At 51.4% G+C, this 18,635-nt stretch overlaps 1 protein-coding gene across 5 annotated transcripts in view; it reads left to right on the top strand.

Moving 5' to 3' along the window:
- The first annotated feature begins 4,233 nt into the window (after nt 1-4,233).
- LOC113029549 (5'-AMP-activated protein kinase subunit gamma-2-like) overlaps nt 4,234-18,635 on the top strand; it is a 19,242-nt gene continuing 4,840 nt past the window's right edge. Inside the window, exons 1-8 of one of the 5 annotated variants that reach the window (XM_026180441.1) lie at nt 4,234-4,420; nt 6,134-6,205; nt 7,027-7,223; nt 7,321-7,442; nt 15,238-15,515; nt 17,222-17,270; nt 17,929-18,038; nt 18,198-18,279. In XM_026180441.1, the coding sequence (XP_026036226.1) occupies nt 6,152-6,205; nt 7,027-7,223; nt 7,321-7,442; nt 15,238-15,515; nt 17,222-17,270; nt 17,929-18,038; nt 18,198-18,279 (892 nt within the window). In that variant the 5' untranslated portion in view covers nt 4,234-4,420; nt 6,134-6,151. Of the gene's footprint in view, nt 4,421-4,515; nt 4,734-6,133; nt 6,206-7,026; nt 7,224-7,320; nt 7,443-11,899; nt 12,367-15,237; nt 15,516-16,245; nt 16,405-17,221; nt 17,271-17,928; nt 18,039-18,197; nt 18,280-18,635 lie in introns of those variants that run through there. The other 4 variants (XM_026180439.1, XM_026180438.1, XM_026180440.1 and 1 more) reach the window with 4 other exon arrangements.

Below are 18,635 nucleotides of genomic sequence, written 5' to 3'. Positions count from 1 at the left end.
TTTATTTTATTTTCAGTTGCTACAAACGGGACAGACATGACTGGGGGATAGGACAGGGAGAGAGAATGAAAGAAAGAGAGGGAGAGAAAGAAAACCAAAGGGGAGAAGAGACGGTGAGAAGGGGGGGAAGAAAGAAAAAAAAACAAAACAAACAAAACACCTGGATCACCTGTATGGAGAAAAAAAAAACAGAAGAGAAAGCAAACAACAAAGAGCAACATAATAAAAAAAAACAGCACCATCACAATAAACTAGCTAGCAGTAGATATCAGTAGATACTAAATAATAAACGATATTGTGCAGCACGCAAGATAAACAGCGCACAATGTGCTTTGAGGCAGCAGCCAAGAAAGCTGTAGTCCGCGTCTGTGAACACCCGTGTGTACACCTGTGTGCATACCTGTGTGGATCAGCATTGTTTTGGAGGAAGGAAGGTTCAGGGTTTCAGTAGTCATCATCGTGGGCTCATCGGATTAGAATGAGAATAAGCAGTCATCATTTGCAGGTTTTGTCGTTTTATTGTATAACAGGTAAAGGAAAGAAAGACACACATGGACTTCTCTCTCTAAAAAGGACATAAAGTACGATTTAAGTAACTCAAAATGATACATGAACTCAGGAGACTCAAAGAGAAACTCACCTCAGCTGCCGCCCCATGTGGGAGTGAAGAAAGAGTGAGGGGTAGGTGAGTGCAGTCCTCATATAACGAGTGACAGGTGAGTGCAATTAAGGCCAAGCACCACACCCAATCAAAGGTGAGGAAAAGAAACAAGGTGCATCTGGTGAAGTGAATGTGCTAGAAGGTGAGCCTTTAGAACAAGCATGCTTGCATTCCAAAGGTTCCTTCATGTAATGATCTGCTAGGGAGTGTGGGGGGGCCACAGCCCCGTCCTCCAGGGCATGAAGCAGGTATGGAGGAGATCAAGACTCCAGACATCCAGAGGCCCTCAGAACACAAGAGACCAAGGAAGACCAACAGAGGGGCAGCCGCGCCACTGTTCCAGTAAGAGCTGAGGAGAGTCCCAGATGAGGGCTCACTCAGCAGCCGCGGAGCAGAAGCCAGGGGGAGTTGCAGTGATGCACCCGTGAGCTCCGCCGGCAGCCAGCCGTGCCTGAGTGACCGAGCCCCAGGCCGAGAGGCCGGGGGCACCCCACCTCCGAAGTGGCCCGAGTGAGCCCCAGGCTCCAGGCCCCGATAAGCGGCCGCCAAGGAGTGAGCCGGCGTGTACCTGGACGCCCACCCCCAGACACAAAGAACCACCAACGCACCGACACCTGAGGGAGTCCGCCACTGGCAGGGGAAGTGGTGGTAGGGGGAGATAGGCCTCCAAACCTTGGAGGGCCTGAGATGTCCCCAGAGAGGTGGCGCCTGACACCCAACCTGACATATAGACACAGACATACAGGCACACACAGACACAAACATCCATTCCCACCCTCATGCTCTCATATACACTTACTCCACACTCAACCAACGTGGAGACAGACATAAAGAGACGCTGTACACACGATCACACTCCCCAAGCGTACTCTACAAACCGGGTCTAGGTGCCCCCGCCCCTGGAGGGGGGAACTGCACCCAGACCCAGGTGGTGTTACCCTTTTCCCTGCGGTGGGGGGAGGCAGACCGCCCCGACTCCGCAGCAGCAGGGAGGCCCCACACTCCAGACCGCAGTCGGACGGCCAACTCCTCCTCCTAGCCCCCCCGCTCCAGCAGGTCGCAGAGAACGGGGGTGAGAGAAGACTCCAAACCTCCCTCCACCCACTCATTGTAGTGTTGATGCATGTGTGTTCTAAGGTGCATTTAAAACCCAGGAGGGCTTGGAGCTACCTGCCAGAGAGCAGCAGGTAAGCGCATAGTCCCTCCTGCTAGCCCTCAATGTCTACGTGTATTTAAAATTGAGAGGTGGGCAACGACGCCAGGGGTGGGGTGTACACCCTGATGGTACTTTGGACTCCGTGTATCGTGCCCACCCCCAAGATCCTATATGTATGTGTAATGAGAGTGTGAGTAATGTGAATGTCTAAGTTGTGGGATAAAATTGAGGCAGAGGCAGCCAGAAGGGGACAGAGGGGGGGGGGGGGGGGTAGCCTCCTCTGCACCCTGGTGACATACCCCTACTCCAAGGCCCTGCATGTGTGGGTGGTTGTGGTGGAGCGGGAGGAGGGAGGCAGCTGGAGATGGGGAGGGAAGGAAGGGAGGGGCAGGTGACCCCTCCCTGGGGCCAGCTCCCCCGCTGACCCCAGTAGGCACCCCCATACTCCGCGACCCGCCAGGGAAAGGGGGCCCAGGCCCATCCAGACCGGGGCCCAGCGCAGCAGCGCCCCCCCGGCCCCACAGAGCCCGGGACAGTCCACCCAACCCCACCACAGAGAAAACTGCACCCACCCCACCATCCACTCATCTTCCAGACTACATGAGACAATAGACGCCCAGGCTGAGATCTTCCTCCACCTCTCCTGTATCTCCCCCTCCTGCAGAGAGTTCCTGAGGAGAAGAAAGCTCCTGCAAGGTGCTCTTCAAATTTCACTCCAATTATACAGAGAACCCTAAAAAAGTTCAACCAGTGGCTGCAAAGGGACTTGTCTTTGAAAGAGTGTTACTTACCCTTTGACTACGGATTGACCTGGACCTGACTTGACTTCAGACATGTTACTACTAAAGCTGAAGGGATATCCCGATGAACATATGCTGCTCTCTCCTTACATCTGGATAAGAAAAGTAGTAAAGATATTGACCGTATGCTCTTTAATTTTATATGGAAAAACCGTACGCATTATATTAGAAAAACTGTTGTGATGAATAAGTACGAATCAGGTGGGCTTAACGTCTTAGACTTTTCTACTTTAAACAACACTTTCAAAATTAATTGGGCCAAACATTTTCTTAAAAACTACCTCTATCTGGAACTTTATACCATATCATATTTTCTCTCGTTTTGGTAGCTTTACTTTTATTTTAAATTGTAATTACAATGTTGAGAAACTCCCTGTAAAGCTTTCATCCTTCCATAAGCAGGTCCTCTTAGCGTGGAGCCTCATTTATAAACACAACTTCTCACCTCACAAATACCTCATCTGGAACAACAGAGATATTTTATAGAAAAATAAATCACTTTTCCTGGAAACTTGGATCCAGAATGGGATCCTATTGGTGGCTCAGCTGGTTAATAAAGAAGGACAACTACTTATTTACAACGACTTTATTGCACTATATAATTTTCCAATCAATGTTCAGGAATTCTCAATGGTGCTTGGTGCCATACCCTCAGGGACTTTAATGTTATATAAAAACACTGACAGCTCGATCTCTACCTCAGTCACTCTCCCTGATCCAGCTGAGTCACCAATAGGAAAAATCTGCTTTTCACAGGAACTTGGTAACAGCAATAAGAGAATACGTAGTTTATTCCAAGAAGATATCGTCTCTCTCCCATATATAACATCTTATTGGAACCGATTTGTTCCAGATATGAAGTGGAAGACAGTCTGGATGGTCCCCCATAAATATTTGATTGTAAATAAGGTGAAAGAAGTCTCTTTTAAAATTCTACATAAATGTTATCCAGCCAGTCACTACATGGTCAAATTTAAAAGGGACATAAATACTAATTGTACTTTCTGTGGGGATCATCCAGAAACTGTGACACATCTTTTTTGGTACTGTTCTTTTACACAGAGATTCTGGAAGGAATTTAGCAGCTTTGTTATTGTCCATATTTTAAGAGAGTTTTCTTTACGATGGGAAAATGTTTTATTCTGTTTCTTTAAGTTCCCCAAGAAGTATGAGAAATGTTTTTTATGATAAATTTCTTAATACTTTTAGCTAAAGTTTTTATCCATAAATGTAAGTTTACTAACAAAACACCATATTTCTGTCATTATTTTAAGGATGTGCACATGCACATACAATCAATATCAGACTGCACCAACAAAAAGGCTCAAAACAATTTATGTATGTGAATTTTTGCGTGTATTCTTATAATTGTTACCTTTTTCTTTTACCCCTGGCTTTGTGTGTTCATGTTCTGTTGTTTTGTATACTTCATCTGTTCGTATGTTGTGTACTCATTGTTTGTTAAATAAAGTTTATTTTAAAAAATTTTTTTTAAAAAAGCGTGCGGTCGCTGGGACACAGCTTGCGTCTGCGTCGTGACGTCGTACGAGCGCTCTTAGTAGTCATAGTAACAGTACTTCGTCTCTCATCCGAGCAGGAGCACGCGCTGCGTAATCGTGCCCGCTGCCGCCTCATGGAGCCTCCGCTCCACGCCCCGGCGCGCGGCAGCTGCACAGCCGCGATCCACGCACCGAGCCCCGGCTTGCTCCGCGCCGAGCCCCGGAGGAGGTCAGAGGACCTGGCAGCACGCGGACAGCACCGCTACTGCAGTACTACGACAGAGTACACGCTGAGAGTACACAGGTGAGCCAGCAGCGCCCACCTGGACTCCATCCAGCAGCAGGAGTACTACTGCAGTACTACAGGAGGTCAGTGTAAGTACTACTGCAGTACTACTGCAGTACCACAGCAGTACTGTAGTACTATAGCAGTGTCAAAGCAGTACTTAAATACCACAGCAGTAGTTGGAGGCCGTGCTGTGCTGGGTGGAGATAAGCTGATAATTGTCTGAGCGGATATTCTGCTGCAGATGGGGAGCACGGCTGAGAGGAGGGAGGAGGAGGAGGAGAGGAGCGACAGGAGGAAGAGGAGGAGACCGCTGAGGCTCCACATGCCTGTAAGTGTGTGTGTGTGTGTGTGTGTGTGTGTGTGTCTCATATCATAACATCGCCAACAGAGGTACAGCAAATGTTGCTCAGAGACCAGGGGAGGGGCTTAGGTCCCTCATCAGACCAGTGTGTGAGGAGGTGGGCGGGGCTAACAGGTGCAGCCTTGTGTGAAATCAGACAGAAACTTAAAACAGTCGAGTCAGCATCGCTCCGTCTGATCCCACAGAGATGATGACGAGGCAAGAAGCACGGGCACACACACGCACGCACACACACACACACACGCACACACACACACACACACACACACAGAGCCGCAGTGACCGGCAGTCAGCAGCTGTTCTGGTTGGAGGACTTCATGTGAACACGCTGAGGACAGGCTTGAGTCCCTGCAGGTTTGAGATGAAGCCACACTGAGTGATGGTGGTGGTGGGCGGGTGAGAGGCGGGTGAGGCCCGGTGGATGGGAGTGTTTGAGGAGTGTTCCTGCTCGTCTCCTCTGGTCTCATGGTCCACACTAACGTCCGTGGCTGACTCCGAACTGCATCACAGACCGCCTCCGTCACCACCCCGGGGCAGCCAAACACTGGCTGATTTAATCTGTTGTCCAACAATTAGCCTGATCCCCAGAGGACAGATTGACCTGGAGTTCACTGAGGGTCACGGGTCAACTCGACTCTCGTCCACCTCTGGAACCACTAAACACACACACACACACACACACACACACACACACACACACACACACACACACACACACACACACACACGCTAGGGGAAGCATTATGTCTATTAGATGTCCCCACAAAGATATGAAAACACGACTGTGTGTGTGTGTGTGTGGATGACACAGTTTGGTCTACATCCCAGCCATCCGTTTCCAATGGCAACCAGTGAGACAGGCTGGTGAGAAAGGCAGTGTGCTGGAGGAAGAGGGGCGAGTGAACCCTGATCGCCGCCTTGCAGGATGCCCTTCTCGTGGTGACCTCTGAGCTCTGAGCTCCCCTCGGGAAGAGTGTAGTGGTGAACAATTTTGCTCAGAGGAAGGTGAAGCCGCATCCGCCTGTGCGGGTGTTGCTGCTCGCGGTGTGTCGCCCTCTATGACTTCCTGCTCGTGGATTCGATGACGCTGTAACCTGCAGGACGAGTTTAAAGTTGGGAGACGCAGATGGAGGCGGAGTTTGATCTCAGACTCTCAGACCAGCTGAAACCAGAGTTTATGCTTCAACCGGCTCAGCAGATGTTTGCTGATAATTTCAGCCTGCTCCCTCGTCGCCCTCATGTTTACCTCCCAAACTGTCCCATGATGCAACAGGAGAGGAGGCTGGTCCTCAGCATGCCAGGCGTCTGAGTTTCCGCTTCGCTCTGCAGTTCAGCAGTTCAGCGTTATCGTCTCTGTGTTGCTGCAGGACCTGAGCGTCTTCACCATGCCCTTCCTGGACGGAGACCCGGGCCGAGCCGAGAGGGACGGCGGCAGTAAGGTAACGCCATGTTTAATTTAACCTGACCCCGATTTGATTTCAGAGTAGAGGGAATCACATTCGTGTGCAGCGTACCGAGCCCGGGCCTGAGTCAGTCCAGTGCTTTCTTTCCTCTCAGCACCAAACTGTAGATTTTGTCACTCCTAATATTGTAGCCAGGATGGATTGTTTCACCTGCATGGAGACCTTTGACCTCATGTTGTCACAGCCAAACCTTCCAAACACCAGCGCCACACCTCAGATCCACTGCGGACCTTTAATCTGCTTAAAGACATAAAGATGCTCGTGAATAGTCTTGGAGTCAATGGTCCAATGACTGTGTGTAGGATGTATATAACCTGCTGCACAAGTGTCCTGGGGGGAGGCATGGCTACGCACAGGTGGGAAAGGCGCAGTGGAAGCTTTGAGTTGTTGTGTAAAGGAAGGCGATCGCTCAATCAGTCACGTGATTATTGGACTAACACTTTGGTCCCTTTAAAAAGAGGCTGGCACATGTTAAAGCGCTGACACTCCTAAACCCTCATCCAGTCTGAATGTGGCCACCTCGACTGCACGCTGAGTCTGCACGTTGTCACGTTGTGTCCATTACATAACTACAGCTGGAATATGTTTCAGTGAACGGGTAAAAAAACCAAACTTGTGTCCGTGTCCAAATATAAATGGACCTGAATGTATGATGTAAACAGAACTGGTCCTAGCAGGGAACCCTGAGGAGCAGCATGTCCAGCTGTGTGCTGACGTCACACAGCTGTTCTCCAGCTGTTCCACAGCAGAACAGATCCAGTTAGGAAGGTTTACCATCATGGCTTCCTCCCATCCAGCAGGGGGAGCCCGTGTGCCACTCTGCCAGCCCCACCAGGAGCTTCTTCCATCGGTCTCCCTTCAGCCGACCCTCCAGCCCACGCTCCGCCCCCGCCAGGACCTCCAGCTCCAAGACCAGCCCCAGCTCTCCTAAAACCATCTTCCCCTACCAGCCCGGACCCCCGCAGCTGGACTCACCGCCCAGATCCCCACGCAGGTAAATAAACACACCTGAACACACACACAAACATGAAAAGTGACACTCGGAGATTTATCTTTAAAGAGACTCACACTGCACTGTGTGTGTGTGTCAGGCTAAGTTTCAGTGGGATCTTCAGGTCTGCCTCCAGGGATTCAAACCATCAACCCTCATCCTCCCCCGTCAGCATCAAACTGTTCAGCCGCAACAAGAGAGACAAGGCCAGAAGTACAGTGTGTGAGTGTGTTATTGTATAGTGTAACAGTAGAGCCTGACGCAGGAGTGTTTTAGTGTTTGTGGAAACGCATGCATTCACCTGCACACACACAGAACCTGGAGTGTGTCCTGTCTCTGTGCACCTTTCGCACCATCTAGTGGTCGTGTAATTGAGCCAAGAGAACAAACAGCAAAGCCGATTCTCCGCCCAGATGTAATAATGTTCAAAGGTAGGCTGTAAGAACACACCTGAGATTTTAAAGTTTCAGGTAAATGACTCAGCAGATCAGGACCTCCTCCTCTTCCTCACTTGCTGCTTTCAAACTGTCAATCTTCTCCTGACTCAAGTGTTTCAGTGATCAGGTGAGCTAAGAGGAACGCTAACATAGAAATCAGCACATAGTAAAGCTAAAGGTGGACACTGGGGCCAGAGACTTCATTATCTCCATGTATCCATCGCCTGTAGTCACAGACAGGAGCTGAAGCTGTCTCTGAGTCAGACTCGGACCTCAGACCTCAGACTTCAGACCTCAGACTCAGACCTCAGACTCAGACCTCAGAGTCAGACTCAGACCTCAGACTTCAGACTCAGACCTCAGACTCAGACCTCAGACTTCAGACTTCAGACTTCAGACTCAGACCTCAGACTCAGACCTCAGACCTCAGACCTCAGACTCAGACCTCAGACTTCAGACTTCAGACTCAAGACCTCAGACTCAGACCTCAGTCTTCAGACTCAGACCTCAGACTCAGACCTCAGACCTCAGACTCAGACTTCAGACTCAGACCTCAGACTTCAGACTCAGACCTCAGACCTCAGACTTCATACCTCAGACTCAGACCTCAGACTCGGACCTCAGAGTCAGACTCGGACTTCAGACTCAGACCTCAGACTTCAGACCTCGGACCTCAGACCTCAGACCTCAGAGTCAGAGTCAGACTCAGACCTCAGAGTCAGACCTCGGACCTCAGAGTCAGAGTCAGAGTCAGACTCAGACCTCAGAGTAAGACTCAGACCTCAGACTTCAGACTCAGACCTCAGACTTGGCCCTCAGACTTCAGACTTCAGACTCAGACCTCAGACTCAGACCTCAGACTCAGACCTCAGACCTCAGACTCAGACTTCAGACTTCAGACTCAAGACCTCAGACCTCAGACCTCAGACCTCAGAGTCAGACTCAGACCTCAGACTTCAGACTCAGACCTCAGACTCAGACCTCAGACTTCAGACTTCAGACTTCAGACTCAAGACCTCAGACTCAGACTTCAGACTCAGACCTCAGACTTCAGACTCAGACCTCAGACCTCAGACTTCATACCTCAGACTCAGACCTCAGACTCGGACCTCAGAGTCAGACTCGGACCTCAGAGTCAGACTCAGACTCAGACTTCAGACTCAGACTCAGACTCAGACCTCGGACCTCAGAGTAAGACTCAGACCTCAGACCTCAGACCTCAGACTTCAGACTCAGACCTCAGACTTGGCCCTCAGACTTCAGACTTCAGACTCAGACCTCAGACTCAGACCTCAGACTTAGACTTCAGACTCAGACCTCAGACTCAGACCTCAGACTTCAGACTCAGACCTCAGACTCAGACTTCAGATGTCTGTGAAGGTTCCCAGTCATCCAGGTCATTGTAGTCTAAGGAGCTTCAGAACTGAAGAAGCTTCTCGGATGAGAGGTGAAACGTCTTCAAGCCACTTAAAGAAGTCCAAACGCTTTTCTTTCCAAGCTCCTTAGACTACAGACTCAGACTTTAGAGTCAGACCTCAGACTTCAGACTCAGACCTCAGACTCAGACCTCAGACTTCGCGTTTATCGCTGGATCACTTCCGCCGGCTGCTGTGAGTGTGAGCAGCCTGAATGCAATCAATGCTCCGGATATTAAAAGTCAATTCAGACTCTATTAGAGGGAATAAATCAGCTTAGCAGCTGCTGTTATTAACACAGGCCCTCACACACACACTCCCTCTGCCCCTCGCCGCCCCTCCCGGGTGAATTTCCGGAGCAGGGCTTGGCGTCTCTTCAGTCGGAGCGTTGGCAGCTCGGGCTCGCTCTCACACGTGCTCGTGCTGCAGAGGACTGCGGTGGACTCTAACCTGGAACTGTGACGTAACCCTACAATCCTCTAAAACATTCTGCAAAAAAGCCCATAATGTGAGGGTGCACTCACACTTAGTCCCCACTGCAGGGCTCATAAGCCTCAAACCTGCAGCCTCTCTAACGTCCAGCAGGGTGTGACTCTGATTGGTCAATGATGTCAGAGCTGGTGGTCTCGCGCTGATTGAATGAAGTTTAACTTTGTTCTCAATAGAAGGAAAACAATCATGCGATGATTCTGGGCGGGGTTACTCTGTGATTGACAGGCTTCTTTCTTGGTTTAGCTTTAAAAAAGCTTTTATTTTGGTAGTTCAGAGGTCTTTTTCCTGCAGACTTCCTCTCGGTGAACAACTGGATGGATGCTTGTTACAGGAGGAGACCCGGGTGTCCTAGGAGATGAAGGGGGTGGGTGGAGCATAGGGAGGTCTGAGCGTGTCTGTCTACGCTGTTGGTGGGTTAAAGTTGAATGACTGACCTTTAGTTTCTATGGTAACAGCCAACATGGGGCTGGTTAGCCTGCTAGCTGAAGCTGATGTCTTCATCACGCTGGCATGACACACAGCGTCCACACACGGAGCGTTGCCTCAGTAACGCTCGTATTTACCACTACTCTCATTGGCCTCAGAATTCAGAAAACATTACCTCAGGACCCGCCCACTTTGTGTCGCTAGCTTCCAGTGTCTGTGACTTCTGGGGTCACGCTGAGTTTTGCCCGGAGCAGGGTTGGTATCTCTGCGAGCCCAGCTGTGGGAGGTCCTGCTGGGGGCGGAGCCTGAGCCTCTCAGAGTCTGCGGTTCAGAATGACCCAGCGAGGCTGTGACAGCTGATCCGTGCTGGTGCCGGCGCCCCGCTGCTGTGTAAGTAAACAGTGACCTGATATTAGAAAGCTGCCGCTGTATCCGCCTCATGATCCTGTAACTGTGATCCTTCAAAACCGCAGTGCGGCGCCTCGGGCTGGGCGGAGCAGAGAGCGCCTTTGTTCCCGTCTCACGCTGTGACCACCTGCAGCATGAACTCACGGCCTTTTTCCCACACTGCAGGAAGCGTGGACGTCACCGACGTTGGAGCGCTCTGAGGACTTACTGTGGAAATAATACACGTTACATCATCATGGCCTGATTTCACACCGCAGCAGCTTCACAGCCGTGTTCGAAGCCTCAGACCTGTGACATCACCAGGGAGTCAGATACACACCACGAACGCTCGTTACGGTCTCACTGCCGCTCGCTCATGTCATGTTGTTATCTCCTCACCAATCAGATCTCAGGTTTGTCTTTCCTGATGAGCGTCAGTAAGAAACAAGACACTTTATTAGGTACACCTGTTTGTAGCGTGGCGGAAGCTGCCGGAAGCGTTCCTCAGAGGCTTCGGTCCATGATGGGATGACATCATCATGACATCATCACACTGATGATCCCACAGGTGAAATCTGTGAGTGTGGAGGCGTCCGAGTCCAGCGACCTCAGCCGCCGCTCACGTCCCCGTATGTCAAACGGTCCCTCTGTGGCGGTGACGCTCACAGTGATGACCCAGTTTATCACAGACTTTGATGCATGTTTGTGACCTCACAGCGCGTTAGCTTCAGTCAGAGCACAGAGCGAGACTCCACCCCCTTCCTCCTCCTCCCCTCCTCCCCTCCTGCTCCTCCTCCCTCAGAGAGGCTCAGTCTGACTGTAGCTCCACAGTGTTTTTCAGTGCAGGCAGCAGAGGGAGGCATGGCTACCACACACACAGAGTGAGCTCTGATACTCTGCGGGGCTCAAACAGTCTGAGGACTCTGCAGGACGAACACGTCCGTTCACCTGTCCGTCTCCCCGTCTCTGTGTGACTCAACAGGACGTCGGGACTTTTTGCGGACTTGAACTTCCTGCCTGGACTTTGACGACAGCACTTTCTCCTCCTCTGCCGTCCTTCAGGCTTTAAACTGAACTCTGTAAGAAAAACACTGAAAACTTAAAACTGACGGACCCTGCAGCAGCCAATCAGAACGCAGCTATTGTCTTCAGAGCCTCAGGATTGGCTGACAGCTCCTGACTTTTGACCTGAGCTCAGTTTGTGCAGTTCTAGTGAAACACACTCTGCAGGTTTGATGTGGTTTATGCTGTTTGAGTGTTTCCTGTTTCCACTCGAGGAGCAAAGATGAATTTGTATTTTTAAACCAGTGAATGAAATCCAGACTTTACTTACAGTGTTTTACTCATTTGGTTATTAACTGTTTATAAACCGTCGCCGCTTTGAAGGAGACGTTTGATTTAGCTTTGAGTGTTTTTTGATGGCGATGAGGCGTCTGAGCAGCCTGGTGCTGAGGAAGTGGAAGGAGAAGGAGCGATGGACAGGGAGGAGGAGGAGCGAGCCGTATGCAGGAGGAAACGAGGAGGAGGAAGACGAGGGGGAGGAGACGAAGAAAGAGAACAGGGACAGACTGACGTACGGACGGATGATGAGGAGGAAGTCTGAACCGTGTGGAGCGACGGAGGAGGACCAAACAGAGGAGAAGAAGAAGAGCGGCGCACGGAGAGAGCGCAGGACGTATGAGCCCAGCGTGGAGGAGGAGGAGGTCAGGAGAGACAGGAGGAGGGCGGAGCCGGGCAGAGGGAGAGAGAGGAGGAAGTCCACGTCATGGTTAATGGCGGAGGACCGAGCGGCAGGCCAGGCGGACGGGACGAAGCTGAGGCGGCGGTCAGAGCCCTGCGGCGTGCTGCACGTGCAGCTGCTTCCTCTGTCCGGCAGGAGGAGGCGGGAGCTGCTGCAGAGGAGGACAGGCCGCCGCGCCTCCTGCAGCGAGGAGGAGGAGTGTCATATGACCAGGGGCCGGTCGGACCCCGTCGGGCCGCTCGACTACAGTAAGCAGAACACTGCACGGTGGTTTATCGACCCGCCTCCCCACGAGGGCACCTCCTGCTGCAGCTCTGCACCTCCTCCTGTTGCAGGGACCCACAGCCTCACTGCTGCAGGGTCCCTGGTGGTCTCAGGTGTGTGTGCAGGTGCAGCTCTCAGGCGCTCTGGTCTCGGCCAACACGGCGTCTGCCGATCAGTCCAGAGCTGCAGGAGGAGGCGAGACGGGCTCGTTAGATCAGGTCTGTGTGGGATCAATCAGAGTTAACGGTCTTAAAGGCTGTAGACTGAGCTGTAGACTGAGCTGTGTCCTCACGCGGGACGAGAAAAAAATGTATCTGTAAACGTGATCACAGAGTTTAGTACAGAAGGTCACGTAGAGCAGGAAGTGTCCGGAGCCCGAGGAAAACAGTTCACACGTTTGATTCAGGCTGAAACACAACATGCAGGAGACCGTCAGCTGACTCCACGGCGCTCCTGTTCTTCAGCTCGTTTCACCTCCAATGTCCGCTTCAATTCAGCTTTATTTATGTGGCGTGAATCACAGCCACAGTTACCTGAAGTAGACCCTACAATAATACAAAGAAACCTGAGCACGCAGAGCACGTGGTGACAGTGGGAAGGAAGAACTGACCTTTAACAGCCTAGTTCTATTGCACCATAACTAAGGGAGGATTCAGGGTCACCTGGTCCAGCCCTAACTATATGCTTTAGCAAAAAGGAAAGTTTGAAGCCTAATCTTAAAAGTAGAGATAGTGTCTGTCTCCTGAATCCAAACTGGAAGCTGGTTTCACAGAAGAGGGGCCTGAAAACTGAAGGCTCTGCCTCCCATTCTACTTTTAAATACTCTACGAACAACAAGTAGGCCTGCAGAGCGAGAGCGAAGTGCTCTAATAGGGTGATATGGTACTACAAGGTCATTAAGATAAGATGGGGCCTGATTATTTAAGACCTTCTATGATTCAGGACCTCCACCACAAAGGCACCAACCGTTGTGCAGGTGTAGCTCCACTCAGCTGTCTCAGCAGCAGAGCTGCAGCCACAATCTGAGCACGTTCATGAGCTCAGGTGAGCGCCAGGTTAGCCGGTCCTCACATCAGCTCTGCTCAGGGCCTCTGTTCACCTGTGTGTGTGTGTGTGCGCGTGTGTGTGCGCGCGTGTGTGTGTGTGCGTGTGTGTGTATGTGTGTGTGTGTGTGCGTGTGTGGGTGAGAGAGAGATCTGGGTGCCTGGGAACTAAGAAAGGCTGCAACACAAATGTCACCCTGTCATGCCGCTGCGGTCCGCCTCAGCGTGCGTCACGGCGCCGTAGATCTTTTCAGCAGAACTGAGCCTGTAATCAGTGTTTGTGTGATCAGCTGATAGTGTCGCCATGACCTCACAGCAGCGTGGACACGCCCACACACACAGAACAATCATTACAACTTTATTGGTCCAGCACGCACTTACAGATACAGTACAGAGTGAGTCACAGAGCAGGCGGTGGAGGGAGGAGCAGCAGCCTGTGGACACACAGGTGGAGGTGCTGGAGATGAAGCAGGTGGAGACTGGCAGCAGATGTGATGAGGTCAGAGCAGGAGGAGCAGCGTGAAGCCACCTAACTCCACCACTTCCTCAGCTTCCATCCAGCCCTGTGGTTACTGGGGTCAGAGGTCAGACTCTGACCCAGAGTGTGACTGCGGCACCGCGAACATCTTTGATACTGTCTGTGATTAGAACGTGACCCTAAATGTCCAGCAGTGCATTGTGGGACGTGTAGTCTGCAGTGATCTGGGGCTGAAAGGACTCACACGTTCACAGCGCTCTCTCAGAAACGTTTGGTCCTCCTTAATTCAGACAGTTTGAGCCCTGACTGTGTGTGTGTGTCTGTGTGTGTGTCTGTGTGTGTGTCTGTGTGTGTGTCTGTGTGTGTGTGTGCGTGCATGTGTGGTCCTCTCTCTAATCTGTTAAAGTGCCGTCACTTTGTGTTCCCCCCAGCACTGTGTAGAGTTTCCTATTAGAGCAGATTGCTGTGTGTGTGGGAAGTACAAGCTAACCTACATTATTAAACACACACACACACACACAGACACACACACACAGAGCACTGAATGTTCTCTGCTTTTGTTGCCGGCACGTTCACATCTTTCTGTGCACAAACAGACGTGACCTGCCAGCAGCAGGCGGGCAGATAAGAGGCGGGGCGTCTGGGTGACGAAGGGCACTCTGCTCTTCATCGCTCGCTCTCCGCGTCATTTGTCCTGCCCGTAAGAAGCCCCGCCCCCTTTTAAAAGATAAGCTCAGAGATGCAAACACATGTTACAGCAGCAGACGCACAGGGCAGCGATAAATGTTACACTCAACAACCACACAGTACACACAGTACGAGCAGTATAATCACATAGAAACGTGTAAGTATGTTGGTGCAGTGCAGTAGGAACAGCAGGTACTGAGACATGTACAGAGCTGGAGGCGGGTCCTCCTGCTCGGTCAGGTCCTCCTGCTCGGTCAGGTCCCTGTACTCCGTGTTGTCCCATCAGCAGCGACACTCATGAGGGGCAGCACATCCGGATTCTAAAAATCAGAGGTTTTGTGTGTGTCACAGATGATGCAGTGACCCTGAACCTCCTGCAGGAGGCAACGTCTGCTCACTTACTCCTGAAGCCTCACTGACCGCTCCTCCTTCTCCTCTCTCCCCCCATTTCACCCCCCCCCCCTCTCATTTCCTTCTCCTTACTTCTCTGTTCTTCTTCATCTCCTCCTCCTACTTCCTGTTTTTCTCCTCCTGTCTTCATTTTCTCGCCTCCTCCTTTCTTCCTTCCTTCCCTCTTTTCTTTATTATTAATTCTTTCTGATTTTTCCTCCTTTCACTTCTCCTCATCCTCCTTCCTCTCCTTCCAGCCCACAGTCTGTCCTCCCCTCCTCCCCCTTCTGCTCCTCCGGTCTCTCGTCAGGAGGAGGCGAGTGTTTTCCATCTGGAGACGTACCTGACGGAGCCGAGGCGTCCGGAGACCAGGAGGCTGCGCTCCTTCTCCTCGCCCCCCGACACCGGCCAGCGAGTCTCTACGTTCTCCTCCGCCTCCTTCACCTCCCTTTCCTCCTCCTCCTGCTGTCAGAAGCCTCCACCGGCCCCGCCTCCTGTGGCATCTCCTCCTCCTGCTCCCCCTGTTGGGACGCTGGTGAGTGCGGAGCGTTTATTGATCCTCTATGTTTGCTGGATGGTGTCTCACCTTTTATTTATTTACATTTATTATTTTAAAAACGAAACACGTTTAATCAGAAATCAAAGAAAACCAGAGGAAACGCTCCAAAACCCTGAGCTCCGGCTCTCATCGGCCGTTTCCGGTCATCTCCGGCTCTCATCGGCTGTTTCCGTCAACCCAGCGCGGGGATGCTGAGGCGCACGCAAGTTCGCGTCAAGTTCACACAGATAATTAGGCAGGAACAGGAAGTTGTACTTTCAAAATAAACTCAACCAGCTGGTGTTTTAAAAACAGGTGAATTTTAATGGGACAAGCTGGAGCTCTGCATTTGTCATCTGTGTTTGAAATTAAATATATTTATAACAGAAAAATTCAGGTACAGGACAACAGTGACTATAGAAAACAGAGCTGGTTCCATTTTAATTAAGTTATAAAACTAAAATGCTTTATAAAGAAAACCAAAAACATCCTGGCGGTGCTGAAACGTTTTGGTAAGATAAATGAAAGTTTCCAGTCTTTCACTTTCGGTTCTTTTTCTGATTATTATTTATTATAAGTTAACAAAAAAATAAACTAATATAGTCTAAAAAACGCGCTTTTTTTCTCCTATGCTTTTGTTGTGAAATGTCGCACCGGAAGTGCCACCTGTTAGCTCCGCGAGCTTGTTAGCGGCTGCGGCTCCGGTGGTCGCGGCTGCTGTTTTCAACCTGAAGCCGACTGAAGACGGACGTTTACCGGCACAGCAGGTTCTCCGGGGCGCACACGGGATGAAGCCGTGAGTGTCCCGCTGATCCCCGGATACGAACCCCGAGGCGGACCGGAGCGGAGGAGGAGGACAGACGGTTTGATGAGCGGCGGCTGTCGGGTACGCGCTAACGTCACTGTCGTTAGCACTGATTTCTCCGCAGCAGAAGCGCGTTCAGGAATCAGCGGTGTTGACGCGAAAGCGCCGCCGTTTCATGTCCGTCACACCTGGGCCGCTGACACTCCACCGCGGCGACGGGGACACGTGACCCCGGCGATCGGCTGCCGCCACACCACGCTTAATGACACGGAGGCGTGACCGCGTGCTCACCGGAAGATGCCCCGTGACAGCGCAGGCCCCCACACCCACTCCCACACCAGCTGCCCTCCTTCATTAAACACGCTCACAGCTGCTGCAGGTAGCATTCACCTGGCAGATGCAGGTGGGCATTGACGTCATGTTAGAAAACAATCCAATCAGCAGCTGCCCTGTTAAAGGTACAGGCTGGAGTCACCCTCTGCAGACTGTAGCTCATACTTCCACCAGCAGGAGGCAGATTTTACCTGAAGGGTTGTATCAGCAGTAGAAGGAGTTTTACCCTAGTTTAATGTTAATTTGTGAAACTGATTAAATGGTTAATCAGCGTCAGAGTGGGTGATGATCAGGGTCAGAGTGGGCGATGATCAGGGGTCACAGTGGGTTGGAGTGCGTGTTACTTGTGTGGGCATTTTCTGAGTGGACTGTGTGGATCTTCACACTGAACAGCCACAGAAACATGCCGTCTTTGAACCATGAAATTTCTCCTGGAAGTATAAATATTGGAGTGTTTCTCTGCACAGTGTGTGTGTGTGTGTCAGGTGTGATGTTGGCAGTAAACCTGCACACGGAGCAAAGATGGGCGGGCAGATGAACACCTGTGCCGTGTCCTTGTCTGCAGGTGGAGGTTGCAGACACCATGTCGGAGCAGCCGGACCCCGATGATGCCGGTAAGACCCTGAGCTGAGGCGAGCTGTCCGTATCAGCCTGTCACGAGTCTGTGTGCTGCCTGATGATCAGCATCGATGAAGGACAGCCGTCCTTTACAGATGTTACAAACAGCTGGAGCGGCCCGTCCCTGGCGACTGGGCTGCAGCGTGACTCGCTCCGACGTGATTGGCAGGAGGAGACGCTCACAGAGCTGCAGCTTGTTAAAGATATAAGTTACATGTAATGATGTAAAGATGAGGAGGGATTAAACGTGGCAGAAACATTCAGGTAACACTGAAAATCATCCTCCAGCAGAGGGACCTGTGAACCGGTGACGTCCAGTCAAAAGCCTCGGGTTTCACCCAGAGGCTAAAAGCGTCTGACGTCATCATCCTGCAGCTGGCAGGGCAACCAGCCGTCAGCTGTTCTGTTGTCAGGGCAACAGACGGCTTTAGAGACCAGCTCAGCTGATCAGTGTGTTGAAATCACCGTGGCAACCAGCTCATGGAGATTACTGTCGTGTGGCGCACACACACTGAGGTTTTTTCTGTTAATGCTGTTATGATAATCTGAAGGGCGAGCAAGGCACTTTCTCTCTGTGACTCAGCAGGAAGTGATGTAAGACTGTGGATATCTGGGGTGTACAGAGGTGCTGACCTCAGATCTGTGTCTCTGCAGCGTCCGAGGCGTCGGAGAGAGACATCTACATGCGCTTCATGAAGTGCCACAAGTGCTACGACATCATCCCCACAAGCTCCAAGCTGGTGGTGTTCGACACCACGCTGCAGGTGAGACGCCGGGGCGGCACGCCACAGCCTCCGTCGCCACTGAAAACTTTAATCAGTGTGTGTGTGAGCAGAGACACGCCCACACGGCCATCAGTGACTGATTATTGGTTATTAGACCGTCGCTGGTTATCGGTCCGGTCTGTCTCCCTGCTGTTTCAGGTGAAGAAGGCGTTCTTCGCTCTGGTGGCCAACGGCGTGCGAGCCGCTCCGCTGTGGGAGAGCAAGAAGCAAAGCTTTGTGGGTAAGATTCACAGCAAGACACACCACCTTTCAAAATAAAAGCTTCTTTGTGAAAATAATAATCTTTGGATGGACCCAGAAAACGGTCAGCTCAGTGACCTCACTTCCTGTACGTGAATAAAACCTGAGTAATGAACTGAATTAATCACCTGATCATACCTGAGGTCACATCCTGCACGTGCGCTCGAGACAGGAAGTGCATCCACGCTTTCAGCAGTAATTCGTAAAACCATTCATGCTGGTCAATAATTTCCTCACCTGTGGACAAGCTCCGCCCCCAGTCGGAGGTGCTCACTCAGGACTGGCAACCAGTGGGCGGAGGCCGAGATGGCAGAGCCGGTGTGTGAGCGACAGCGT

Source organism: Astatotilapia calliptera, chromosome 9 (genome assembly GCF_900246225.1).
Source record: "Astatotilapia calliptera chromosome 9, fAstCal1.2, whole genome shotgun sequence".
In the NCBI taxonomy this organism is placed as follows: domain Eukaryota; kingdom Metazoa; phylum Chordata; class Actinopteri; order Cichliformes; family Cichlidae; genus Astatotilapia; species Astatotilapia calliptera.
The sequence above is the reverse complement of the archived record's forward strand: the minus strand, read 5'-3'. Positions and strand labels throughout refer to the sequence as shown.